Source organism: Salminus brasiliensis, chromosome 4 (genome assembly GCF_030463535.1).
Source record: "Salminus brasiliensis chromosome 4, fSalBra1.hap2, whole genome shotgun sequence".
Classification (NCBI taxonomy): domain Eukaryota; kingdom Metazoa; phylum Chordata; class Actinopteri; order Characiformes; family Bryconidae; genus Salminus; species Salminus brasiliensis.
Genome location: NC_132881.1, coordinates 34088879 through 34112761, shown reverse-complemented (window position 1 = coordinate 34112761; position 23883 = coordinate 34088879). Strand labels below are relative to the sequence as shown.

Genomic DNA, 23883 nt, shown 5'->3' with positions numbered 1-23883 from the left:
TTGACATGAAAAATGCTAAAGCAACACTCCATGCCTTCATCACTTTGTCTCGACAACTGGAATTCCCTTTTCATCAGTCACTCCTCAGAAATCCTGAACAGATTTCACTTTATGCAGAACTCATCCGCGAATAATTCTCGCATGCACTAAACAATCATCTCAAATCAGCCCTATTCTTTATCAATTACCCTGGCTCCCGGTTTGCTTGATTCAGAACAAACGCCCATTTACTACTGTAAAAGGCTTACTGTGTCTGCTCCTCAGCCAACCCCAGTTTCTTTAGCTCTTCATTCATACCCTGCTAGTGCTTCCTCAGACAACACTCTCCTCTTGGTCTTACGCTGCCATGGGACTGCTTTTTCAAATTATTTGCCATTTGTTTTGTGTATGATGATTTGTGAAGATACTTTATTCAAATTGTTAATATTTGACATATTTACTTGCTTTAAAAAAATTCGCCTTTTAATTAAATATATGCCTCATGCTTAATTTTAAGCCATGAAGGAAAATCCTTCAATTTAATTCTACCTATTTTAACACCTCTCTTTTAAATAAATGTAGTGATTAGATGCTTGCTGTGGTCTGTCGGGGTTTGAAGTATCTGAACAGCGATAACTAGTGTTGAAATTATATAAAGCATTCTATGCTTTTTCAATAATACAGCATAGAAAACTCAACGTGTAATACTTTATTGTAACAAGCTTGCAGCACATTGGCATTGTGCTCTGCGAATTACATTGAGCATGCTCATTTGCCTGGATAGACAAAGACAATTAGGAAATCTAAAACATAAAGGTGAAGAGTTTTATTGTGTAATGCAGGTGATCCCATGCGCCTAGAATCATTTTTATATTTATACCTATTTACCTATCGTTGTTTTTACCTAACATTTTAAATATTTTATGCATAAAGACTGAATTAGACAATCAAAGATCGTATATGTTCAAATGAATAACAAATGGATGTTTCCACACCAATGTTTTTTTTATATTGAATCTGACATTGGTTTAGTACTGAGCAGTAACCAACCCACATTTAGTGGGTCTTTTATCATGAGAACATTTAATGCTAAAGAGAAACAAGATTAGATTTGCAAATTATGTTTTTGAAGCATTTGACCACTATTTAAAAATATATAACAATAATAATAATAACAATAAAATAAATCAGTTCCTGCATTTGTTAGGTGAGAATAAACAAAGCTATACAAAGCTATTCTACACTATATGTCCAAATGTTTATGGACACCGACTTCTAATGGATGCACTCTGCTACTTTAAATTGCACCTATTGCTGACACAGAAGTGTCAATGTGCACACACCGCTTATCTAATCCCTCTAGAAAGGTATTTTTTTAATACCCTTGATCTCAGAAGAAGCAGTGAATGAGCAGGCGTCCCAAAACTTTTGCCCATATAAGTGTATGTGTCTGATGGAAAAATATGGGAAAATATTACGCATGTGGCACCTTATAAAGACCACAAATAACATGCCTCTACTGAAGCCTCTACTACAGCCTTGCTTTTTGCACAATACATTCTATCTCTCATTAACTGTTTATCAAAAACACCATTACAAGCTTAAGAATAGTCCTCATTTCTTTCCTATTGATTTATTTACCTCATACTCATTCTATCATCCTCTGAGTGACTCTATGAATATGCATTGTTGACCATTATGAAGAGAGACTTAATTGGAATAGTTAACAGTGTGGTGAACAGACTGTCACCTCACTAAACATGGATCCATTGTGCCAGTCTGCTTTTTAGCCTTCTTTCCAATATGAATTCAATTACAAGGACATTTAACTTGGACCATATATTCACATAAAAGCATAACCATAATCACACAACTGGCATTAATTGGAAAGTAATTGCAGAGTTTTTGCACCTGTGCAATGCTAAATTGTGTGCAATGTACTGGCACAGTGACCCATCATTTTGGTTCATTTTCTCTCTCTTGTGTCAGGGTGCCTTTCTTTTCTTGGATGACTGTTATGTTGAGGTAGCTCAGTCACATTAATGTGTTCCGCTTGTGTCTCTCATCTTCACCTTTCCCTGTTTCTTTTTCTTTTTTTGTTAGTCTGCACATTTCTGGTAGTCTTTTAACGTCCTTATTCAACATCCTTAGTTTTATATTCTGTAACCTTTTCTTTTTCTTCTGTGGATTGAGAGGGATCTTACTGAACACTGTCACTTAGCTTTGAAGAAATGCAAGACTTTCCGTTTGTTTTGTTGTGGTCAATTACAAGCTTTGGGGGCTGTATTCAGTTCTCCCTCCAGTTTAACATGTATGGAAATGTATCATAGAATCAAGGACATAATCAACAGCCACATTCTCAAATTATGTGACAAAAGCGAAATGCATGAAATTATATCCCTAAATCTGGCCATAGTTCCCCCAGAAGTCTTCCTAGATTGGCTGCATTATGTGGTCCGAGGTATTACAATAGAGCAAAATGAGGCTACTGATGATGAGGGTGATTTAACATTTACCCTTCCACTTAGCTTTTTACATTTCACATTTAAGTCAATATGCGTTTGTCCTGTGTGATAAAATGATGTTTGTTCATGCAAGAAGTAGTGGATATTTCCTAGTGAAAAATATACCTTAAACATTGTTACTGCTACGCTAGAAAGTCATGGGCATCTGGTAGCAACATGCTTTGTTCTTGTTGTTTTTCCCCCACAAACTAATTTAAACATTTAAATTTAGTAACACAATTCATAGTTTTGCATTTAAATTGTACATTACATAATCCAGTTGTATACACAGTATTTACAGTGAATGATTTGATGTTTACAAAAAACACCTTAAAGTCCAAGTGAAAATCTAAAATTCTATTAAAAATACATATATAGATAATGTAAAATAAGTGATTGCATAAGTAGTCACTGCTTTAAAGTGGCTGACCTAATTCAATAGAGGTCCAGGCAGTTGGTGCTAGTAGTTTCATAACTAGTGAAATGGAGATCACCTGAGTGAGGTAAATTGGTCTCAAATGATTGAGAGTCTCTGGTTTATCAGGTATTCCTGGCTACAAATACACCATGAAGACAAACAAACAAAGCAACTCTAAGAAAAGGTTACTGAAAAGTGCAAGTCAGGGGATGGATACAAAAAATTTAACATCCCTATCATTAAGAAATATAAGGAACCTGGCACATGTGTAAATCTGCCTAGAGAGGACCATCCTCACAAACTAAGTGGCTGTGCAAGAAGGAGACTAGTGAGGGAGGCCACCAGGACGCCTATGACTATTTTGAAGGAGCTTCAGCAGCTGAGATGGGAGAGACTTTGCATATGACAGCTGTTCCCTGGATTCTTCAGCAGTCAAAGCATCATGGGAGAATGGCGAAGACAATTAAATCTTTACTACAGCTCGCGCAAAAGCATGTGGGAGACTCCAAGGTCAACTAGAAGAAAATTCTTTAGTCTGGTGAGATCAAAATGGACGCTCTGTTTGCCGGACACCAAACACTCTGCATGTCCTCCATAAACACACAGTTATCCACTGTGAAGCAAGGTGGTGCAGCATCAGGCCCTGGGAGGTTGGTAAGGAGAAATCCTGAAGATCTGATTAAGTCTGCAAGAGAACTGCGACTTATTAAAATATTTATTTTCCAGCAAGACAACAACTTAGAGCACACAGCAAAAGCTACACAGAAATGCTTTAAAGACAACAAGGTTGTCAGCAGTGACTAAGTCAAAATCCAGACCCCAATCCTATAGCGAATGTGTGGCTGCACCTGAAAAGGTCTGTCTACGCCTGATTTTTGTGCAACCAGACGGAGCTTGGGATGAAGTTTTGCAAAGAGGAATGGAGTAGAATTGCAGCGTCCAGATGTGCAAGCTTGATTGAGACCTGTCCACACAGACTCAGTGCTGTGATCGCGGCCATAGGTGCATGTACTAAATACTGACATGTTATAATATGTTTTTATTGAGATTACTTTGTAGAAATCTGTTTTTCAGTTTGATATTAAGGAGCAAAAAAAGCCATAGAAATAAAAGGCAAATATATATATATATATATATATATATATATATATATATATATATATATATATATATATTTATATACATATATTTATACATAACTGTATATAATATAAATGGATAGGCACTGTATGTTGGAGTTAATACTTTGGCCAAATGCCGGTTACACCAACTGACAAATAATATTTATCTAATAAAATAATGGAATAAAAAAATGCTTCAGCATGTGTGTAGCAGTAAGTAGGAGGCCACATAAACCATATACATCCGTATTTGCCTTTTACCTCATTTTAGAGTAGGTCACACGTCATTTGAGCGGCTCTTAAAAAAAATAAACCAGTGGTCTTGAACTTGAATAGAGAGGATCTGGTGTCCAGACCCAAGCTCTCTGTGGGCTGAGATTAAAGACAGGGGGCTGGGAACATAGCTCTCAAAGCAGATCGTCATGGTCAACCTGCGCCCGCTCTCTCTGACAGCACAGAGTGAAGCAGGGCCAGCCACCATCACCTGTCAATCAGCAACCATGATTTATGAGCTGCCGTACTTAAACCATTAGCTCTGCCTCACAGCTGAGCAGGCTCCACAGGAAGGAGAGCCCCCAGTGTGTTTGTGTATGTTAGAATTATAAGAAACTGTAATGCACAGGCATAAAGGAGCTGTCTGTGGTGAGCAGTGATCAAAAGCTATTGCTCAGATTCACTTGTTTTCAGATGTATGAGATGTGATCTTCCCTTTTAAGTCAGAAGTATTGTTAGTAGGCTTCTCATTTCAAGTTTTAATCATTGGCTTGGTGTCGAACTGATTGGGAAAATGGAGAGACATCACAGAGATGTGGGATTTCCCCAGCTCCCTGGAGTTGATGGACTGAATGTTTCTAGAAATATAGATGTATTTTTATTTGTTTGTTTGTTTATTTATTTATTTATTTATATATTTACCATATGCTTGAAATTTAAGTAGTCCTGCTAATGGTGTATATATATAAATAACACACATTATTAGTTGTACCGAAGAACTTTGCATCCAAAACCGATCGTGCCCTAAATGTTAGCTTGGCTCATAAGCATAGCCACTGTCTGTAAACCTATGACATGCTTTGGTTTCAGAACTTAGAAACTTTGTCGTCTTTCATCTCCATAAAATGGATCACTCGTAGTTTAGTTATCACACCATATGCATTTCTGATTTTCAAAGCGCAATTGTAAAAGCAATTGAATAGTAATAATGGATGGGATTAGTCTATCGATTGTGCCTTTGAATAGTATGAATAAAGTGCTTATTAAGAAATGGTGGATTAACAGAAATCATCCCGACTGTGTATGGGAAGCAAGCATGCAATAAGCCTAAAATGCATTGCAGTAAAACAGCAGTTACAGTTACAATGCATTGTAAAACAGGACACCCCAACTTAAAAAACCATGTGCACTAATAGGTATAAACCACCCCCACCAAGTTTATATAAAAAAATAAAAATAAAAAAAAAGATGGGGGTGTGCTAGCCTGTCCCACATGACTGTACCAGCCAGATGGACAGAAAAAGAAAATTATGACTGTCACATACATATATACATTTATATTTACTTATACTTTAAACTGATTGTACACTGCTCAAAAAATAAACAAATAACATCCTAGATCTGAATAAATTAAATATTCTCATTGAATACTTTGTTCTGTACAAAGTTGAATGTGCTGACAACAAAATCACACAAAAATCATCAATGGAAATCAAATGTATTAACCAATGGAGGCCTGGATTTGGAGTCACACAGCATTAATGTGGAAAAACACTACAGGCTGATCCAACTTTGATGTAATGTCCTTAAAACAAGTCAAAATGAGGCTCAGTATTGTGTGTGGCCTCCACGTGCCTGTATGACCTCCCTACAACGCCTGGGCATGCTCTTGATGAGGTGGCTGATGGTCTCCTGAGGGATCTCCTCCCAGACCTGGACTAAAGCATCCGTTGGTGGATGGAGCGAGACATGATGTCCCAAATGTGCTCAATCGGATTCAGGTCTGGGGAACGGGTGGGCCAGTCCATAGCTTCAATGCCTTCATCTTGCAGGAACTGCTGACACGCTCCAGCCACATGAGGTCTAGCATTGTCCTGTATTAGGAGGAACCCAGGACCAACCGCACCAGCATATGGTCTCACAAGGGGTCTGAGGATCTCATCTCAGTACCTAATGGCAGTCAGGCTACCTCTGGTACATGGAGTGCTGTGCGGCCCTCCAAAGAAATGCCACCCCACACCATTACTGACCCACTGCCAAACTGGTCATGCTGAAGGATGTTGCAGGCAGCAGATCGCTCTCCACGGCGTTTCCAGACTCTGTCATGTCTGTCACATGTGCTCAGTGTTATCCTGCTTTAATCTGTGAAGAGCACAGGGCGCCAGTGGCAAATTTGACAATCCTGGTGTTCTCTGGCAAATGCCAAGCGTCCTGCACGGTGTTGGGCTGTGAGCACAACCCCCATCTGTGGAAGTCGGGCCCTCATACCATCCTCACGATTTCTAACCGTTTGTGCAGACACATGCACATTTGTGGCCTGCTGGAGGTCATTTTGCAGGGCTCTGGCAGTGCTCCTCCTTTTCTGGGTTGTTGCCCTCCTACGGCCTCCTCCACGTCTCCTGGTGTACTGGCCTGTCTCCTGGTAGCGCCTCCAGCCTCTGGACACTACGCTGACAGACACAGCAAACCTTCTTGCCACAGCTCGCATTGATGTGCCATCCTGGATGAGCTGCACTACCTGAGCCACTTGTATGGGTTGTAGAGTACATCTCATGCTACCACGAGTGTGAAAGCACTACCAACATTCAAAAGTGATCAAAACATCAGCCAGAAAGCATAGGTACTGAGAAGTGGTCAGTGGTCCCCACCTGCAGAACCACTCCTTTATTGAGTGTGTCTTGCTAATTGCCAATAATTTCTGTTGTCTATTCCATTTGCACAACAGCATGTGAAATTGATTGTCAATCAGTGTTGCTTCCTAAGTGGACAGTTTGATTTCACAGAAGTTTGATTTACTTGGAGTTATATTGTGTTTTTTAAGTGTTCCCTTTATTTTTTTGAGCAGTGTATTTGGATGATATTGGGGAACCCAATATACCTTAAAATATTCTGCTTATTGTAAAGCTTGAATTGTTGTCATTGTTTACACCAAGTGTTTCAACAAAGCTTTCCTAACCCTTGTCTGTGCCTGTTTTTTTGCTTCAGATGTTCCACACTTGTTCCACACTTAAATTTAAAATGGATGGGATACAAGTAACCATTAATGTGTCGTAGAAATAAGATGTTTCCTATCTTAGATGTTAAATACCCCCAGAAAACACATGCTGTAAATTCAGGCTCCTGATTCACTGCTGTGTGGCTGGGTTATTGAATGGATTAATATTTTAACACAGCCTACAGTAATAAATGACTTACTGCTGTGAAGGACCACTGTTGAGTTACTGGTCACTTAATCTTGCGTAGCAAGGAATGACATTCACCGACTAGCTTTGCTTGATGGTAAACAGTTACAGCTAGCTGTGATGAGCAGGTTAGCTTTCAAAAATCTAGAAACCATAATTTTGGGATTCTTAGTTTTGTTTTGTAATGCATACAAGCGTGATGACTGATTGAACATATGCAGTACTCTTGCTAGTAGTTGTCAAAAACATTGATATTCTGTCCTCTCTGCTTCACACAGAGCACTCTAGCTCATGTCCATAGCCAATTCCTGCTGATTGTGGAGGCCTTGGCTGAGTTCTGGGCAGTGCTGGACGAGATCGATGAGCACACTTGGGTGCTGGAACCTGAAAAACCCACCAGAGCAGACTCCATGCGGAGAATAGCCATTGGTAAACTTCGTCCCCTTTCACTGGTCTCTGGTTTGCTACTTTGCTACTATAAGATCACAGCTGCTGAACTCTGACTCTGTGTCCCAAGGAAACAATGTCTCCATAAAGCTTGAGATTGATCCCAGACATCCCAAGATGTTGCCAGAATGCTGCCTGCTTGGAGCTGAGCATGGTGAGTATGTTTCATATCTCCAAATCTACCTAGCTTAAATATATATCCATACAGTTAAAATGATCTGTTTGGTCTGCTTGAATGGCATTACACATATGGCAAAAACCATTTCCGTCAACCCTATTTATTCTTTTATTTTTCAATTACCTTGCTTCGTAAGTGGACATCCCGTAAATGCTTCAAACACAGGATTGCTACAGTAGGATTGGCCATGCTGACAAGCTACAAAATGTTTGCAGTATAATGTCCTTCTAGATTCTGAGTGAGATTTTGCTGGAATTGAGGTCAGTTTGCAGTATTTAAGCCTCTGTGATTGTTTCTTTAAATCCAAGGTCATGCTTGGCTAACAATGGCACACAGAACATATTGTTGGTTGCCTAGCAATGTTATTCATTGATATTAAATCCACACTTCAATAGTCAAGACAGTGGCAGACGTGGACCCTCCGAGCGAGGGGTCAGACAGAAATATTGCTTTTTGCATTTACAAATGACAAACAGAGGGAGCGGCTATCGCATTCCTCCCAGATTGATCTCTCGGGGTGGAACAGCCGTGATGAGCACGTTTTATGTGAATTATTTGAATATTTCCCTCTCCATCAGACTGTTTGTCACAGTAGGAAATTCCCAGCTCTGCCGTCGCTCTGCCGTGGCATTTCTAAGCTCGAGTAAAGATTAGTGGTAAGAAATGACATGGCTGCGCATTGTCTGTCAGTGCACTACAATCAGGTGACGGGCACCGAATGAGAGATGAGGTGCAGTTAATTGAAACTGCTTTGGTACATTAGGAGGCGAGCACAGGTCTTGCCTTCATATAGAACACTCCCTCAGGCTTGTTTTTCTACACTCTGCTTGATTGATGCGATTTATGTTGCTTGTATGTGGTTAATATTATGGGACGTAACTAAAGATATTTGCTGTCATAAAACAATTTGAAATATTAGGAATATCTTGTGGCGAACAAGCCACAGTGCAGTTATTGTTATTTTGCTTGTGCCTTGCAGTGGTCACCCCCCTGAGGAATAAGCTGAATGCTAACATGCATTTATGGTAAGGACATCGTAATTACTGACTGCTTTGTCCTGATTGCAGCTTGCTGCGCAAAGAAAGGACAAAGTCCATGAAAAAAAAGGCAAAAAAAAACCCAATTCTTAATATTTAGCAAATGGTTAGAGACACAGCCATATTTCTCCATGTGAATGTCCATAATACAGTGTAAAACAAGTAGGTGCTATAAACCATACCTTAACCATAACATCAGTTTGCACAGTGGAATGTGGGCCTTTTCTGGGTGCTAATCGTTGAATCGTATTCATTATTCTACCACATCTTTGTTGGCATGGGTTTAATTATTACATGCAGGTCTGATTTCTCCTCTTCTCTCAGGAACCCTGACTGCAGTGTCCTACAGAATATGAAGGATGTTATGGAGATAGAATTCCCGTCGCCTGCCACCCACGAAAAATCTGTACGTTGCATATTTTCATGTCACACACCGCCACTTATAATTAGTTGCACAGAGCAATCACATTTGAGGTTTGCAAGATTTTTTTTTTTCCCTTCCCCTTTTTCATCGGTAGAGGTGGATACAGATTTCCTTTAATTGGGTTGTTTACAGATAAGATCATTACAATAACAAAGGTGGCAGAATCCTCAGCACTATCAAGAGCTGTTTAATCATAGATCCACAATTTATCTTTTTTGTGTGTGCGTGCGTGTGTGACGGCTGGTGGGTTGAAAGGGCGCTATGTTTATTTGCAGTCTGCACCACTGATTAATGCTTGGCCGTCATTAACATTCTGAAGAGCGAAAAGTTTACTTGACCAGATGTTTAAATTTTACCTGCCATCCTTTTAATGGATTGCTTGAAAAAAGAAAAAAAAAGCCTCTAATTATCTGAAAAGCAATATGCAAACAGAGAGTGGAGTGGAGGGGAGTAGAGTAGAGAAGAGAAGAGCAGAAAACTGGGTATGGGGGAAGATGTATGAAGGCTCTCCAGTCTCAGTTTGGCATCTTGCTAAGGAGGAGGATTCTGTGAAGTGGGGGTCAAGTACACACAGGGTTGATAAGCCCACCTGAGTCTTCTCGCCCTGTGGAAACAAATATGAACCCCCATGCATTACAGCCCCTCAGCTAGCAGGAAAAGAAAGATGAGAGATTGGTGGAAAGGGCAATAAGTAGATGCAGATTTCAGGTGGAAGGATTTTTTGGGAGGGGGGAGGGATTGGGGATACGCTCAGAATCTGTTAACAGAACCTCCTAGGTACCACAGAACTCAGTCAAAAATTGAGAACGAAAAACCTGATCTTTTTCTGATGAGCTGTGCAGCTGACTTTCAACTCCTATTTTAAAATACCATCTAATAAAGATGTGCCTGGTGTCTTTGTATCAGAGCTTCAGTGTTGAGTGTGGCATCTGCTATGCTTATCGCCTTGATTCTGCCATCCCGGATCAAGTCTGCAATGACCCCCGCTGTGGGCAACCATTTCATCAGGCCTGTCTCTATGAGGTGAATACACAGCGATTTATCAGTCATAACATTTTCTAACCTCAGATTGTCTATTACATACAAGGTATGACCAGACTGCTATTAGAATAATTACCACAACAAGTGTCCATCTCACATTATGTACTGACCTCACTCTGTTGTTGTCATAGTGGCTGAGAGGTTTGCCCACCAGTCGCCAGAGCTTTAATCTTGTGTTCGGGGAATGTCCTTACTGCAGTAAGGTAACAGCCCATCTCTTTACAAAACTTTCTTTTACTCAGCATTCAGTCCTTGAAACCGCCATTTTATTTTAAATGTTTGTCTACATATATGCATGCATTTGCAATCAATATAAACAATGCTTATGAATTTTCTTTCAGCCCATCACAGTGAAAATGGCCATTGAAAAATCATAACCTGCACCACAGCAAATCCATTTCAGTGCGGTGCTAAACCAGAACCATAAGAAATGAAGTTCTTGATCCTGGAAGATCAGGGTTGAACAGTGTTTAAAAAATAATTGCAACCACCATAATTAGGAGCACAACAGTGACTAGGCCTGCATACATTTTAAGGCTCCAGTGTGCATGATTCATGTTCTGTAAATTATTGCTGTTATTGTGCCTGTTCCAGACATCTTTGTACATATAATCACTACTCCACTGCTGTCCATTATAGTCGATTTCATCCCAGCAGTTATGGTTCTGGTTAGGTTTCTCCCAGTAGTCCTCGTCATCCGGTCCTGTGCAGTAGTCACCACAAGAGTGACTATTTCTTTCCCAGTGGTCACTGACATCACAGCTCAACCCTGAGCGAAGCTTTCGGTCTCGCTGTCCTCTTCTCGTTGCCAGCCAGGCCTCATCTGTCATCATGGCTGCGGATACTGAAGCCACCTTTTTTTTTGCCACAAACATAAAGATAGCAAAGGGTGTATAGTATTTTCCATGCCAGAGTTAGTAAAAGTGTTACTGTAGCATATCAAAAAAATTATATATATATTTTGTTTTATAAATACTTTATTGGCCTTACACACCATATACATATCATACAGTATTTTCATATAATTAAAGTTTGCTTGCTGTGTCAATTAGTTGGTGTTGTTCATGTGGCATGCATTACTTTTTCATGTTTTTGTCTTTGCTTTCTGCCTCCTCGTGCTTTGGGGGGGATGCTTGGCAGCAAAAGATCATCTTTATCCTTGTACTCTTCGTCACTGCATTCGGCCACAGGTATAGATTTAGCAGGTTTTCTAGCTGCTGGTATAGCTTTCCATGGTTCCTGTGGTAAAAAGTTAGGAATAATGAGCAGGATCCATCTGATTGTTTTCATGACCAAAGAAGTCTCTTCAGGGGTACAAAAGTAGCTTCATTTTATCCATCACCTGCTCAATGGTCTTTGACTCTCCTTGTGCTCTGTAGCGAACTTTGGCTGGTATGGATCTCATTTTAGCCTTTTTATCTTCCTCCTCAGTGACCGGATCTGGTCTGGTTGATCTCACTGAAGACCTGGCTTGACTTCCATTCTTCTATGGATAATGGCATGAGAACACACAATTTAGAATATTGCATCTGAAGCTACTCAACTTCAAAGAAATTAGTATAAACCAAACCCTGATAACTGCATGAGCCCTTGCTCTTGTCTGTAAGCTCGCTCTCCTTTGTGCTCTCACCCTGACCTGGATCCTGAGAGTAGAGGACCTCTCCTGATTAATGATACTCAGTGCTCTCCCTGAGGTGGCAACACTCCAAACTAAATTTGGCCACAGATCACTGCTGAGGTCAGGTGTAGGCAAAATAAACTCCATGAGCGTTGGAGTAGCGTTAGAAGCTGCATACCTCTCCTGGCCTGACTCTCTTACAGGAGAGCTGAGACACAAGGGTGACATTGATGGTGTTGTTTTAAATTTTATTCAAAGGAACTGGAGCTTGACCCTCCAGAAGGAGATGAACAGAAACCACTAAGAAAATATTACTACAAAGAAAAGGAGGGATTCAAATCTTAATGCCCATAGTGTTGACACTGATCTTTTCCATCTGTGCAGGAGGTTTGGCCAAGGTCAGAAAGAGACACAATCTCTTTCACTGCCTCTATGCATTCCATCGTGATGATTTTCAGTGTGTATGCCATGTTAACAATATAGTGCATACAATAATTTACCTGAAATGTCAGTGGCAGCAACATTTTCATTGCCAAAGGAAGAACAAGGCTACAACATTCAACACCGATGCCTACAGTATGACATTCTATTTAAAGTGCCACAATCCTTTTAACATCACCAGTTTCCCATGCCTTGCCTCTGTAACCCATTGTACTTACCACTGCTTTAAATAACAGGTCTTTAATGCCTTAATTTGACCCACATTATTCAGATCATTTCTTGTATCCTCCATATTTCATATTCAGTGCTCTTGTCAGTCAAAAATCAAGCAACAACCAATGATATAGTGAAAAGTGGCTGTGATACAAGGACACAAGGAGCCATTAAATTACATTCTCAAATGTTGTGCCTATTTACTAGTCCTTCTCAAGCTTCAACATCTCTTTAAGCATGGATCAAACCACTGGACACTTCCAAATGGAAATGAGAGGCAAAGAAAAAAAAATCCACTGTAATTCTAACTGCTGATCTCTTGGCCTCAGTAAAATGTGTGTATTCAATAGCTTCAAATTGGTCTGCTTGTGCTTTCATAGAGTTCAGTGGTTCAAGTTAGCTGTGATCGGTGGGAAAGTGATTCATACAGAATGAAGGCCTCCACTCCAGACCTCTTGACAGGCAATAAGCCCTTCGGCAAGGTCAGCAGAGGTTAACCTATGACACCCGGTCAAGATTCACCGCCTCATTTATCCGTACAGATGGAAAGAAGCACCATTCTCGCTTCTTCCCACCATAATTCTGCATCTCAAAGAGTTGGGAAGAGTTTAATAATTTGTATACAATGTTTTTTGAGCTGTTTAATGTGCAATACACATACATCTGTTAAAATACAATCTCCACCATGTATATGATTACTATAAATAAGGAGGCTTTAATTAAATGGCTCTCACACTGATGATGCGGCAGGGAGCTGGAGCTCCAAGCTGAAGGCTTTAGACAGCTCTGAGACTGTCACCACTCTGTAAATCTCCACTCTCCTCCACTCTACCTCCATGGCAGCTAGCGGGCCTGCACTGCCTGCTGGATTCTGTGCTGCTCAGTGCAGGAGTGGGAGTTAGCTTGCATGGGAAGAGGTCAGTGGAGGGTTCTCAAACCTGAGCATCTCCTGCTTTCTCCCAGACAGATAAATCTGCCGCAGCCCACAGACTGCTCTACATGCTGCAGCCCTTGCTCATATGGTCCCTATTAAGGCAGGAGCACTTGCAGGCCAAAGCATTTCACACTCACCCTGTTTGTGGCAGGTCTGGCTGTCTCCACTGCTCTCGGTCTGGAGAGGTCCAGGGGGCCCCACAGCCCAGCCTCTAACAGGACCTTCCTCAGGGCCTGGTAGTCTGGCCTGTCTTTGTATCCCAGAGCTCTCACGCTAAGAAGGAACCTGGCTATTTCTGCTGAAGGAATTCAAAGAAGAAATAAAAGCTGGGAATGATGTTATGGATTCCTGTTTCTGTCCAATTCTCTAGATCTAGATCTGGTCACATCTTAAATAATAGCACATTTGCATATTTAATAAGTGGGCCAAAGTTGTTTTGGTGTCCATATTTGTAAGAGAATTGTATATGACTGAAGACACATGATGAAGCTGGAGTTAAGCGTCACCAGTGGATCAGTGGATTTTCTTTCAGAGGGAACACCAGAAAAAAGCACCATACTGAGTGCTAATCAGTTTTATCACTGGGTGAAAGTATGCAGCCACCCATGGCCCCTATAGGTCAAGAGCCCTATGAAAATTTTATGCTGAAGTAAAAACAATTTCTGGAATAAAAGTTTCTGTATAATTTTCAGGGCATTAATGTTATTGTAGACAGCTCTGACTGTCAAACTTCTGTGAAAAAATTATGCGGTACCGCTATGGCCAAGGGGTCACAAGTTCGAATCCCGAGCCATGCCACTTTGCCATCAGCAGCCGGAGTCCAAAATAACACAATTGTCTTATTATCTTATTATCTCCGGGTGGGTCAATGGTGCTCTTTGTCGTCCTTACTCTTAGGCAATGTTGGCCGGCGTCTGTTTCTGTTCCCGGCCCTTTCCTCCATGCGTGTCAGCTGTTTGGCAGTGCCGCATTGGCGGCAGTTCAAATGGTGGCGGTGGCTGGCTTGGGAGGAGTTCTTACCCTCCTATTGTCTGAAACATTGCTAGTGCTAGGGGGAGTTACGAACTAATTGGCAGCACTAAATTTGAAGGAAAAAAGGGGAAAATTCTACAAACAAATAAAAAAAGAAATAAAAAAAACTGGCTGCACTTCTGACACTCCCGATTATAGTAAACAACACTGGTGAAGACAGCCAAGATGACTACCAAAACTCAAGTGATCTCTAAAACCAACATGACTCATTTACCAAAAACAGAATCCTGCCCAAAAATAGCGTACAAACTGTGCATGGAGCCAATAAGAGTCGATGAGGCTTGCGGGGTCACATTCTAGTTTATTTTGCAAGCTACACTGGGCCTGTCGCTACATAAATGTAAAGTAAAAGTTAGAGTCAGGTTGGTGACACAAAGTACAAAATGAATAAATTTTAAAATGTGTTTCAGGGGGGTGGGGCGCCCATTTCTGTCTGTTGCCTAGGGCCCCAAACTCACTAAATCCGCCCCTGATCACACCTTCACACAGACCTTGACAAGAACATAACAGTGAATGAGCCCCACTATTCAAACATGCACACAAATGTGCATCTAATACGGCTACTTTCCATTCTTCACTATAATAAATAAGCTGCCTGCAGCACTAGACCAGTATGCAGCATCTTTGTGGCAGACTAACTGAATGTATATCACATGCACGGCATTGATGCATGTTGGAAGCCTTATCTCTCTGGTCCAGCTGCAGCCAGCCTCTCAAGGTTGGGGGGGAATAGGACCTCATCATAATCATAGATCACAAAGCCTCTATTCAGGAGACATGCATGCCCTCTCGCTCTGTGCGAGGGGTAAAGATAATGCAGAGCTGCTATGGTCTGCTGATGGAAGAGAGGCAGGGTGGCTCAGTCTCTCAGCCACCCCTTGTTGATCATAGAGTGAACAAGTGTATGTGCAGACCACTTACTCTCTACCTCTTTCTTACCTGTAGTGGAGCCAGAGGAAGACATTTGGATAACCGAGTCCGGCAGGTCAGCAATTAGCCTAAGGTCAATAGAGAATATAGAGGGGTTAGCCAATAGTTACAAAAGATTTAGGGTTTTTTTCTGCAGGACAAGACCGCATGGGACACTGTTGATCTACTCATCTCTGTCACAGACTGAACTGCATAGTTACTGAGACCCTCAAAGTCAAAATACAACCCTGTATCTTTCTGTTCTATTTCTTCAAATATAATATGCCCAAAAGTTACGTATAAAAATGAGAGAAAAAGGCATTTAGGCAATAAAGTTCTCCATGTCTTTTGCCAGCTACACCTCTTGATACTTTACCAAAGCAGTTCAGGGAATACTTTGGGTTGAATAACCACAGACAGCTGTAAGCCTCTGATCAGCAGCCATTACACACAGTAGAATGCTGTTTTTGGGCCTGTGGTGGGCTGGAGGAGGGGGCAGGGGAAGGTTGCGTACTTGGCCTTGGCCTCCTGGACCTGCGCTGGATTCCTGAGCACTGAGAGCCAGGGCAGAGTTCCGCACTGCCAATGGAGCAGGCAGTAGCCCAGCACCTCCATGTCCCCTCGTCTGGACGAGGCTGCAGGGGGGTGGGGGGTAGAGAGTGGGGAGGAGCATGAAGGGAGAAGGTAAGGAGATAAATAAAAGAGGGGAGGGGAGGATTAGTGGGATAAGGAGAATAAGAGAGAGAGAGAGAGAGAGAGAGAGAGAGAAAGAGAAAGAGAGAGATGAATACCTGGCGGGAAAGCAAGTTTAAAAAGAATCTTTTGATTAAACGACCTGTCCATCGGCCACTGAAATATGCCCTTATGAAAAAGACAGAGAGGGGAATACTGATAGAGGAGTATTTTGTTTTTTCAGCTGGTGCTCTGGCCTGTCTCATAGACAAACAGGGCCCTTCAGAGAAAAGCTGCGAGTTGGAAGAGGGGGTCAGTTTACTCCTCCCCTGCCCACTTACCCCACACACACACACCTTTAAATCCTCCCTCCCCCCTCTCCGACTCGTCTGGCCTGGCGGCTCGTCCCAGGAACCCGATACTCACGGCCTCTGACATGATCCAGACAGCCCATGGCCCGGCCCGACACTTTCTCCGCCAGAGAGCCAGGCAGTAAAACAAAGAAATAAATGTCTGAGGCCAAATTGTTCCCACATGTTACTGGATTCCGTGGGGTCTGCGCTGGCCTTAAGAGGAGACCCACAGATCAGCGTGTACGTGTGTGCGCGTGCATAGGATGTCCTACACCCCAACCTCAGCTGCAGCACATTACACAACTGCCATCTAGTGTAAACACACTTCTTCACACACATAAACAGAAAAGGATTTTACCAGCCATTTCTTTCCCACTTCTGAACCCAGAGAGAGGAAGTTCGGACATCTTTTGTCACCCCCTGTTTTATTTAATGTGCAAGATCATGTGATCAGCATCTGTCTTTAGCCTGACCATGCTAAAAACATCAGATAAAGGAAATTTCTTTTGACAGAGTGTAGCAGAGAAGAGTGAAGGAGCCCATATTTCCAATATGATTAACTGAATCTATTCACACCTTCAATGGTAACAACAGCACTGTGACCTACACTGTGCCGAGCTCCACTAAACTGGTCAGTTACAAGGACTGACTACATTTGCAAAAACACTGTGCTCACAACTATTTAATTAAAAATTTTACTTTATATATAACCAATATATTATAAGTTCAAAGTGGCATGATTATGATATACATGTCTGGAGTAATGTTATCTATCATTTGTGAATTATTATTCCATATACTTACTGCTAGGGATTTCTCCTGTCTTGGTCAAATGTGAGTCAACATCATATTAAGCAGGTCCCTTCATGAAAAACTCCAGCTTGATTTCATCAATAAGGGTAAATTAAAGCACACAGTCTGTTCGTGCCTGGAGAGTTTATCAACTCAATACTGTAACTGCAGTCCATCTCCTGAGAAATTACCTATTGACTGCCTTCATCAAAGGGGAAAATCTCAGCCTAAATCCATGGCTGCCATTGATCTCGCCATGCCCATTAGGCGCTCTTGCCCGTTAGCCAATCTCACAGCCAGGCCCAACAGGCCAGCACATTTATAGTTTTCCTGCTTCTAACACTGCAATTTAACAAACACAAAATTAGTTTTCCCTCAAAAGTCTTGATACAAGGTAGTGACCTTGGACAAAAAAAAATAAATAAAAATATTAGTAACAAATGCGGTGGGTCTTCTTTCTGAACCTCGAAGGCCTTAACACGGAGATATTGGCCTTAAGTGCATAAAATACGGCACTTACGCTATTAGCACTTCATATGCCTCCGTGAAAGGGGAAGGGGGCTGGCTGGGCAGGTCTGACACCGATTCAGTTTTAAAATGAGGATCCACGAGAACGTTGCATTCCAGGCCAGACACAACACCTTCCATCAATGCGAGGCTGTTGTTCATAATTATGGCCCATTGTTATTCAAATTACCTAAAGTGCTGTGTCAAACTCTTGAACCTCTCCTTCTGAATTTCAGCCATTTCTCTTCAACCCTACAGGTGATAATTAGGCCTTTAGCACAGAGTTCAGCGGGAAGCAGAGTGCCTGTCTCCGCGCTCCTCACCATGGTAACACATCAACATCTACACGGGGTGCCAGGGGCCACAAGGAAAGGAACACTCCACAATCTGCATTCATCTACGGGGGCGACTCGATGCTAACGACCTACACAACAGCTGTCAGTTTCCACAGCCTAGACGAGTAGACGTCCACTACGGTGGCATGGGTTCAATTCGCAGGCAGTCATGACAGTGGCGAAACGAGTCACTTCTGTCTTTGAGAGGAGGTTAGCAAGTGAACTTGTGTCAGTGCGTAGGCATTCTTCTGCCGCTCTCATTACTTAATACATGCTCTTATGTTATCATGACCCAGGACTACAACACACTGCCTTATGCAGGAAGATTTATGCGCCGTGGGTGCCTATACATCTAAGGAGCAGGGAGATGGAATGAGGACCATATGTAAAACCCTGAGCAAGTTAACAAACTGCAGTAAGAACATGCGGACAGACCTTCATCTGAACCTCGGCGTGATTTACTTCGATACTTATCGAACGTCATGTATTTCGACTCAACACCGTAACTACAAGGGATCAAGAATACTTTGTGCTCATTATTTCATGTAGCAATGTTCCAAATACGCCATCTCCATGACAGACAGTTGAAACACCATACCAAATTTATGAAGTGTGATGTGAGGGTTTCAAAATGGTACATGGATATATAGTCCAATTACCTTGGTTTAGGCCATGCACCAACACATCTCCACTAATGAAAGATATTACATTTGATAGTTATTTATTGCTGACTAAGCAATAAATATTAGTAACTATCTTGCTGTTTATATACGGCGAAGACTGACAGCAACAGAAACATGGCTATTAGCAAGCTTATGCCTGGCATAGATTTAGTATTGAACCTCTGTAATGTCTGCACTATTTTGCAGTCGAGGTTATTGGCTTTGAGTCCCAGTCTAACAAAACATCAAAGCTTTAATTAATGGTTAATGCATACAAGATGCAGGTTATGACTTCAACTATTTAGGGAATTGTTGAATTAAGTCTGGCCAGGTAGACATGGACCAAGCGATCAATATCCAATAAAAAGACTGTATGCAATTTACAAGTTAATGTGTTTCCAATATCTTGACCTGGAGTTAAGAGCATGATATGCTGGGTGGAATCTATATGCACTGGCCTTGCTTGAGGGAGAACTGCACACATCACAGATTCATACAAGTATTACAACCAAAGAAAAAAGCACAAATCTTAGTCTTCTTTTAATGGACATCCTTTTAAAAGGAGGAAAGTCTCGTCAATTGAAGCAGTTAAAGACATTCACAGATAATTGTGAGTAATTCACATTCAGCCCTCTCAGTGCCGGCTCAGCATGAAGGAATAAATGCATGAATTCAGCTTTACCTACGCCTTTGTGTGCATCAATGCTTGTGTACTCAATGGTGCCATTGTGTCCTTTCTTTGGGTTCTCTTTGTACTCTTTATGCTCTCCGTTTGGGCAGTATCTGTATGACAGACCATAGTCAGCCAAGTATACCTGTAGGAGATACAGAAATGATAGGTCACCTATGACACTTAGCACAATGTACAAATAGGTGCATCTGTGACATGGCTGACAAGCAAGCAAAAAACAACAATAAGTCAAAAGTCAAAGTACTCTTGAAGCATAACTGTGCTTGTTAACCACAAACACTAATCAAAGTTACTAAATCTACACTAAAATTCATAGTGTGTTTTATGTAAAAGTATCACTCTTATGAATTCCATGTCGCTTTCTGTATATATACTATATACATATAGTATATAAACAAGAATGGACTAACCTTGTCTGTGTCTCTGTGGCCCAGTAAGAGATTGGCACCCTTAATGTCAGCATGGACATATTCATTGTCATGAATATATTCCAGCACGTCCAGCTGTTGAGGGCAAAGTGACAAAGGCTAAGGTTAACAGATGAATAATTTAACTAGCTCATAATGACCCTCTGTAATGACTGCTGACAGAAGGCAGGTATGCGAACAGTGTTTAGGGTGGACTCAAGGGCTATTCAATAGGTCATCTCCAAGATTATTTCACGTTATAATGAAAATGGTAATGGTACTAAGCCCAAACGGCCTGACAATGAGATGTTTTGTGCATAGATGCTAATGCCATACTGAGTTCACATTTTACTAGTGCTGTGAGACAGAGGAATTGTGCCAAACATGAGCAATGATACGACAGACATGAAGCATGTTCCCAATGTAAGAAAACGTTATAGAAACATAGTCAGGGGTAGGGATGACCCGATCTGATCCAGTTATCATCATACCCCAGTTCAGATTCTTTACCACAGTGTTTAGAGCACCGTTCTTGTGACCATTTATGCACATTATTACCCTGTCAGCAGCACTTCTGAGCTTTCTTAAAAGGTAAATAAGAGAATTTAGAGTAGTTAGAGTTTGTAGTGTGGAACTATTTTAACAATGGAACATGCAAACAGACTGGATTATAAGTTATTAAACACACTATAAAATATTGAGAAGTCATTAAAAAATCTCTACTAAACTAATTCAATCAGTCCTTAATGTGTCATTATGGAAACTGATACTAAAAATAAAGTGATTTTACTTCAATATTAATTAGCAGCATATCTTCTAATCTATCTAGACTGTGTGGTTGTATTGTTATACAAACACAGAAATTGAATCGGTATCAGCCAATACTTAGCATTAAGAGACTTGGGTTGGGGGGCAAAATAACCTGATCGGGACAGAGCTAATTAGGGGCGAGCAATATCCTGATATTTTATTGTTGTTTTTGTGAACACTGACCAACCACATGTTCACATACAAAAAGCATAATTAGGCCTGTTTAAGCGGATTTAGTACATCAAATATATATAAAACGTATATAAAACGTTGAATAAAATGAGCGAACTGTTGTGCATGGTGAAATTTCTTGACACAATGACACATATTAAACTAGTGACTTCTGATCATTGGTGTAAATGAAGAAACAACACTAGAAAGCTAAAACGGGCATAATAAACACAATCTAAGCTCTGAAGGTACAGGTAACATTTCTATTCTTTTGCACTCAGCCCTAATGAATCCAAGTACGGAAGATAACTCACCATGAGGCAACCTAACTGCAACACAGTTTGCTTCCTCAGTTGTCCACCATTTTCCACAATCACTTTCTGCAGGTCAGTACCCAGTCGGTCCATCACCATGAACCTGTATCTGCTCCCAGACAAACAAGCTTATAAGACATTGCTAAAGAGCAAATGAGTAATTACAAGTCTACACTACTATTGAGGTTATCATCAATTTAAGGACAAACAACCCGAAACGCACCTTGTTCCATTACATTCAGAGTGTCCAGAGCCCCAGTAGGTTGGGATACCCAGAAAATCGAGTCCTTTGCATCTTTTCCATGTGTTCACTAAAATATTGAATGATGAATGGTGAATAAGCATCAGACAGGCCTGAGATCAAAGTGAAATCATTTTGGTTCACTGAAGCGGTCTGATACACACATGCAGACACGCGCACACACACACACACACACACAACAAAACTTTTATCTAGCCGTGAGGGAAATCTGTCCTGACTGGCGATGCACCAGACTGACAGGTGGCCAAGGGCCCTTTGGAGAAAGCAGCATCTTTATCTGTAATTTGGTCACTCTCTCTGAATTAGAGCTAAAACAAGCTGGGATTGCACTAACGACCACAGAGGTGCATGTTTGCTTTGGCTTATTAATTCATCCAGCCAGGCTAATTTACATCCACAGCCTCTTCATCAGTGACATGTACTCCAAGTGTGAGAACTCTCAGATGAAGACAAGTGGTCTGCAGCACTTTCATTTAACGCTACTCTTAAGAGCGCATTTCTTCCTTCTTGCATTTCACTACAGCAAAATTAATGGCTTTTCTATGATTTTTAGGATATTCTATAATATAACTTAACGATATTTAAAACCTAGACTGTATACTATATGCAAAAACAATGTATTGGGAACATTACAGATAGAAGAACTTACTATTATTCAGTTTTGCTGCTCTTTGATAAAACTTCAGCTCTGTAAACAAAGGTCCATTTTCATAAAATTCCTGGAGGTAAAAACCAATCATTATGAGAAAATTAATTACACACAGCAAACAGTGATCCATACATACTCAAATAGCAACAGAATCTCAGCAGCTGTTAATAACAGCTGTACACTAGTATAGACTACAGGGTACCTATAAGAAAATCATTAAGGGGAGAAAAAAAAGAATGCAAGGTGTGAAAACAGGGTTACAGTTGTGTTACAGTCACTGTTAAAGTATATTCCCTTATGTTTACTAAATAAACCAAATGTGATGCTAAATGGAGTTATGAACTTAGAACTAAAGTTTTAAAGGAGGGCCATACCAGACACTCCCATCTAATTTCCTATTCATTTAAACTTTCAATATCGTGTGAAAAAAAAAAAAAAAGTGTGGGTCTCAAAACTCTCAACTGCTCAACTGATGTCTCTTAAATTTCTTTCTCCTCCATTTGAGGATACTTAAATCTTGCAAACTGTACTTACGACTTTAATCACATAGTCAGTATCCTCTCGTACAGGAGCATTTACACAGTCTGAAGCTGTGACACAAGAAGAAGGAAAGAAAGATGAAGAGTGAATAAAGAACTATACAGAAACCTCTGTGTTAAATTACGGGAATTCCTGCACCACACAGAAATGGGTATTTCCAGAATCATCCGGCCTAGTCTAATGTCCACCCTGAAATACTGATTACTGTAAAGTAACCTATTGTATCACCTTGTTTGTTCAGACCAAGTCAAACTAAGTCAATTAGCTACATGAGGGATGATTCCTAGGATTAAATGTGTCTACTAATCAGTTGTTTATGGTAGCCAATGCTGTAGACATCCATGTTTGTGGCTGTTTATTCTTCACCTTTAAACTCAGAAATGTTCAAAGAATTACCCAGATAAATCAGTCCGAATCCACCCTTGCCAATGATTTTGCCAAGACGCCATTCCTTCTTTTCGGTGTCTCTCAAAATACAGCCGTCGGGCAGCTCATCAGGAAACTGCTTTCTCTTGGGAGCCATCACGAATAGCTCAAATCTAACGCTCAATTATCCAACTGCCGTGGATCTAAGACGTTCTCCAAACAACTAGTGCTAACTAGCTATCTGTATTATCTGTATTAATCAATACCAGGCAGCTGAACTGTTACTGTGGGTTTAGACACATCTGTAACGGAAAGGTAGCTAGCTAGTGCTAGTGCTAGCTAACTAACTTCGTTAAGTTCGACCCGACACACGAATCAAAACTGACCAACAGGAGCAAAACCGAAACATCACTTCTTAAGGAGAAGCGCCTGCTAGCGAAGTTAGCTGGCTAGCTCCAGGTTGCTGACTGTAGACAGTTCAGGCTCAAGCCTAAATTGTTACGCAGTAACTGTCCGTGTTTTAACCGCCACCTCAACTTGCGAATGTATAATTCGCAAACCTCAAATATAATATATGAATTCATAAGAATACTCGGTTTCCTCAGCGTATCAGACAGCTAGCTAACAGGGTGAGCATGTTCAAACTTCCCCAGAGTCGGAC

General features: G+C 41.0%; 2 protein-coding genes across 6 annotated transcripts in view; one reads left to right on the top strand and one right to left on the bottom strand.

Moving 5' to 3' along the window:
• Positions 1-13410, top strand: part of fancl (FA complementation group L) — a 24162-nt gene extending 10752 nt beyond the window's left edge. Inside the window, exons 8-14 of one of the 2 annotated variants that reach the window (XM_072678147.1) lie at positions 7696-7846; positions 7935-8018; positions 9022-9067; positions 9404-9485; positions 10410-10526; positions 10676-10747; positions 10886-13410. In XM_072678147.1, coding sequence (XP_072534248.1) covers positions 7696-7846; positions 7935-8018; positions 9022-9067; positions 9404-9485; positions 10410-10526; positions 10676-10747; positions 10886-10921 — 588 coding nt within the window. In that variant the 3' untranslated portion in view covers positions 10922-13410. Of the gene's footprint in view, positions 1-7695; positions 7847-7934; positions 8019-9021; positions 9068-9379; positions 9486-10409; positions 10527-10675; positions 10748-10885 lie in introns of both variants that reach the window. The other variant, XM_072678146.1, reaches the window with a different exon arrangement.
• vrk2 (VRK serine/threonine kinase 2) lies at positions 10717-23883 on the bottom strand. 4 transcript variants are annotated; one of them, XM_072678145.1, is made up of 13 exons: positions 23253-23883; positions 22851-22906; positions 22317-22386; positions 21629-21716; positions 21406-21514; positions 20114-20206; positions 19695-19827; positions 16206-16326; positions 15722-15780; positions 13888-14045; positions 11887-12027; positions 11625-11783; positions 10717-11398 (listed from the first exon to the last, which is right to left on the bottom strand). In XM_072678145.1, the coding sequence occupies exons 1-13, from the start codon at positions 23377-23379 to the stop codon at positions 11015-11017; spliced, it is 1698 nt and encodes a 565-aa protein (XP_072534246.1). In that variant the 5' UTR covers positions 23380-23883; the 3' UTR covers positions 10717-11014. The 4 variants fall into 4 exon arrangements, with proteins under 4 accessions (XP_072534246.1, XP_072534242.1, XP_072534245.1 ...); XM_072678141.1 differs by having other exon boundaries at positions 10720-11398; positions 11887-12030; positions 13888-14048; XM_072678144.1 differs by having other exon boundaries at positions 10721-11398; positions 13888-14048.

What these genes read in the sequence shown, in the direction of transcription:
- vrk2 (XM_072678141.1), bottom strand. Translation starts at nt 23,379, where the DNA reads ATGGCTCCCAAGAGAAAGCAGTTTCCTGATGAGCTGCCCGACGGCTGT. An exon ending in CTGACTATGTGATTAAAGTC is followed by an intron (nt 22,387 to 22,850) that starts GTAAGTACAGTT and finishes TTTTACCTCCAG; the next exon opens with GAATTTTATGAAAATGGACC. An exon ending in TGCAGTTAGGTTGCCTCATG is followed by an intron (nt 20,207 to 21,405) that starts GTGAGTTATCTT and finishes TGCCCTCAACAG; the next exon opens with CTGGACGTGCTGGAATATAT.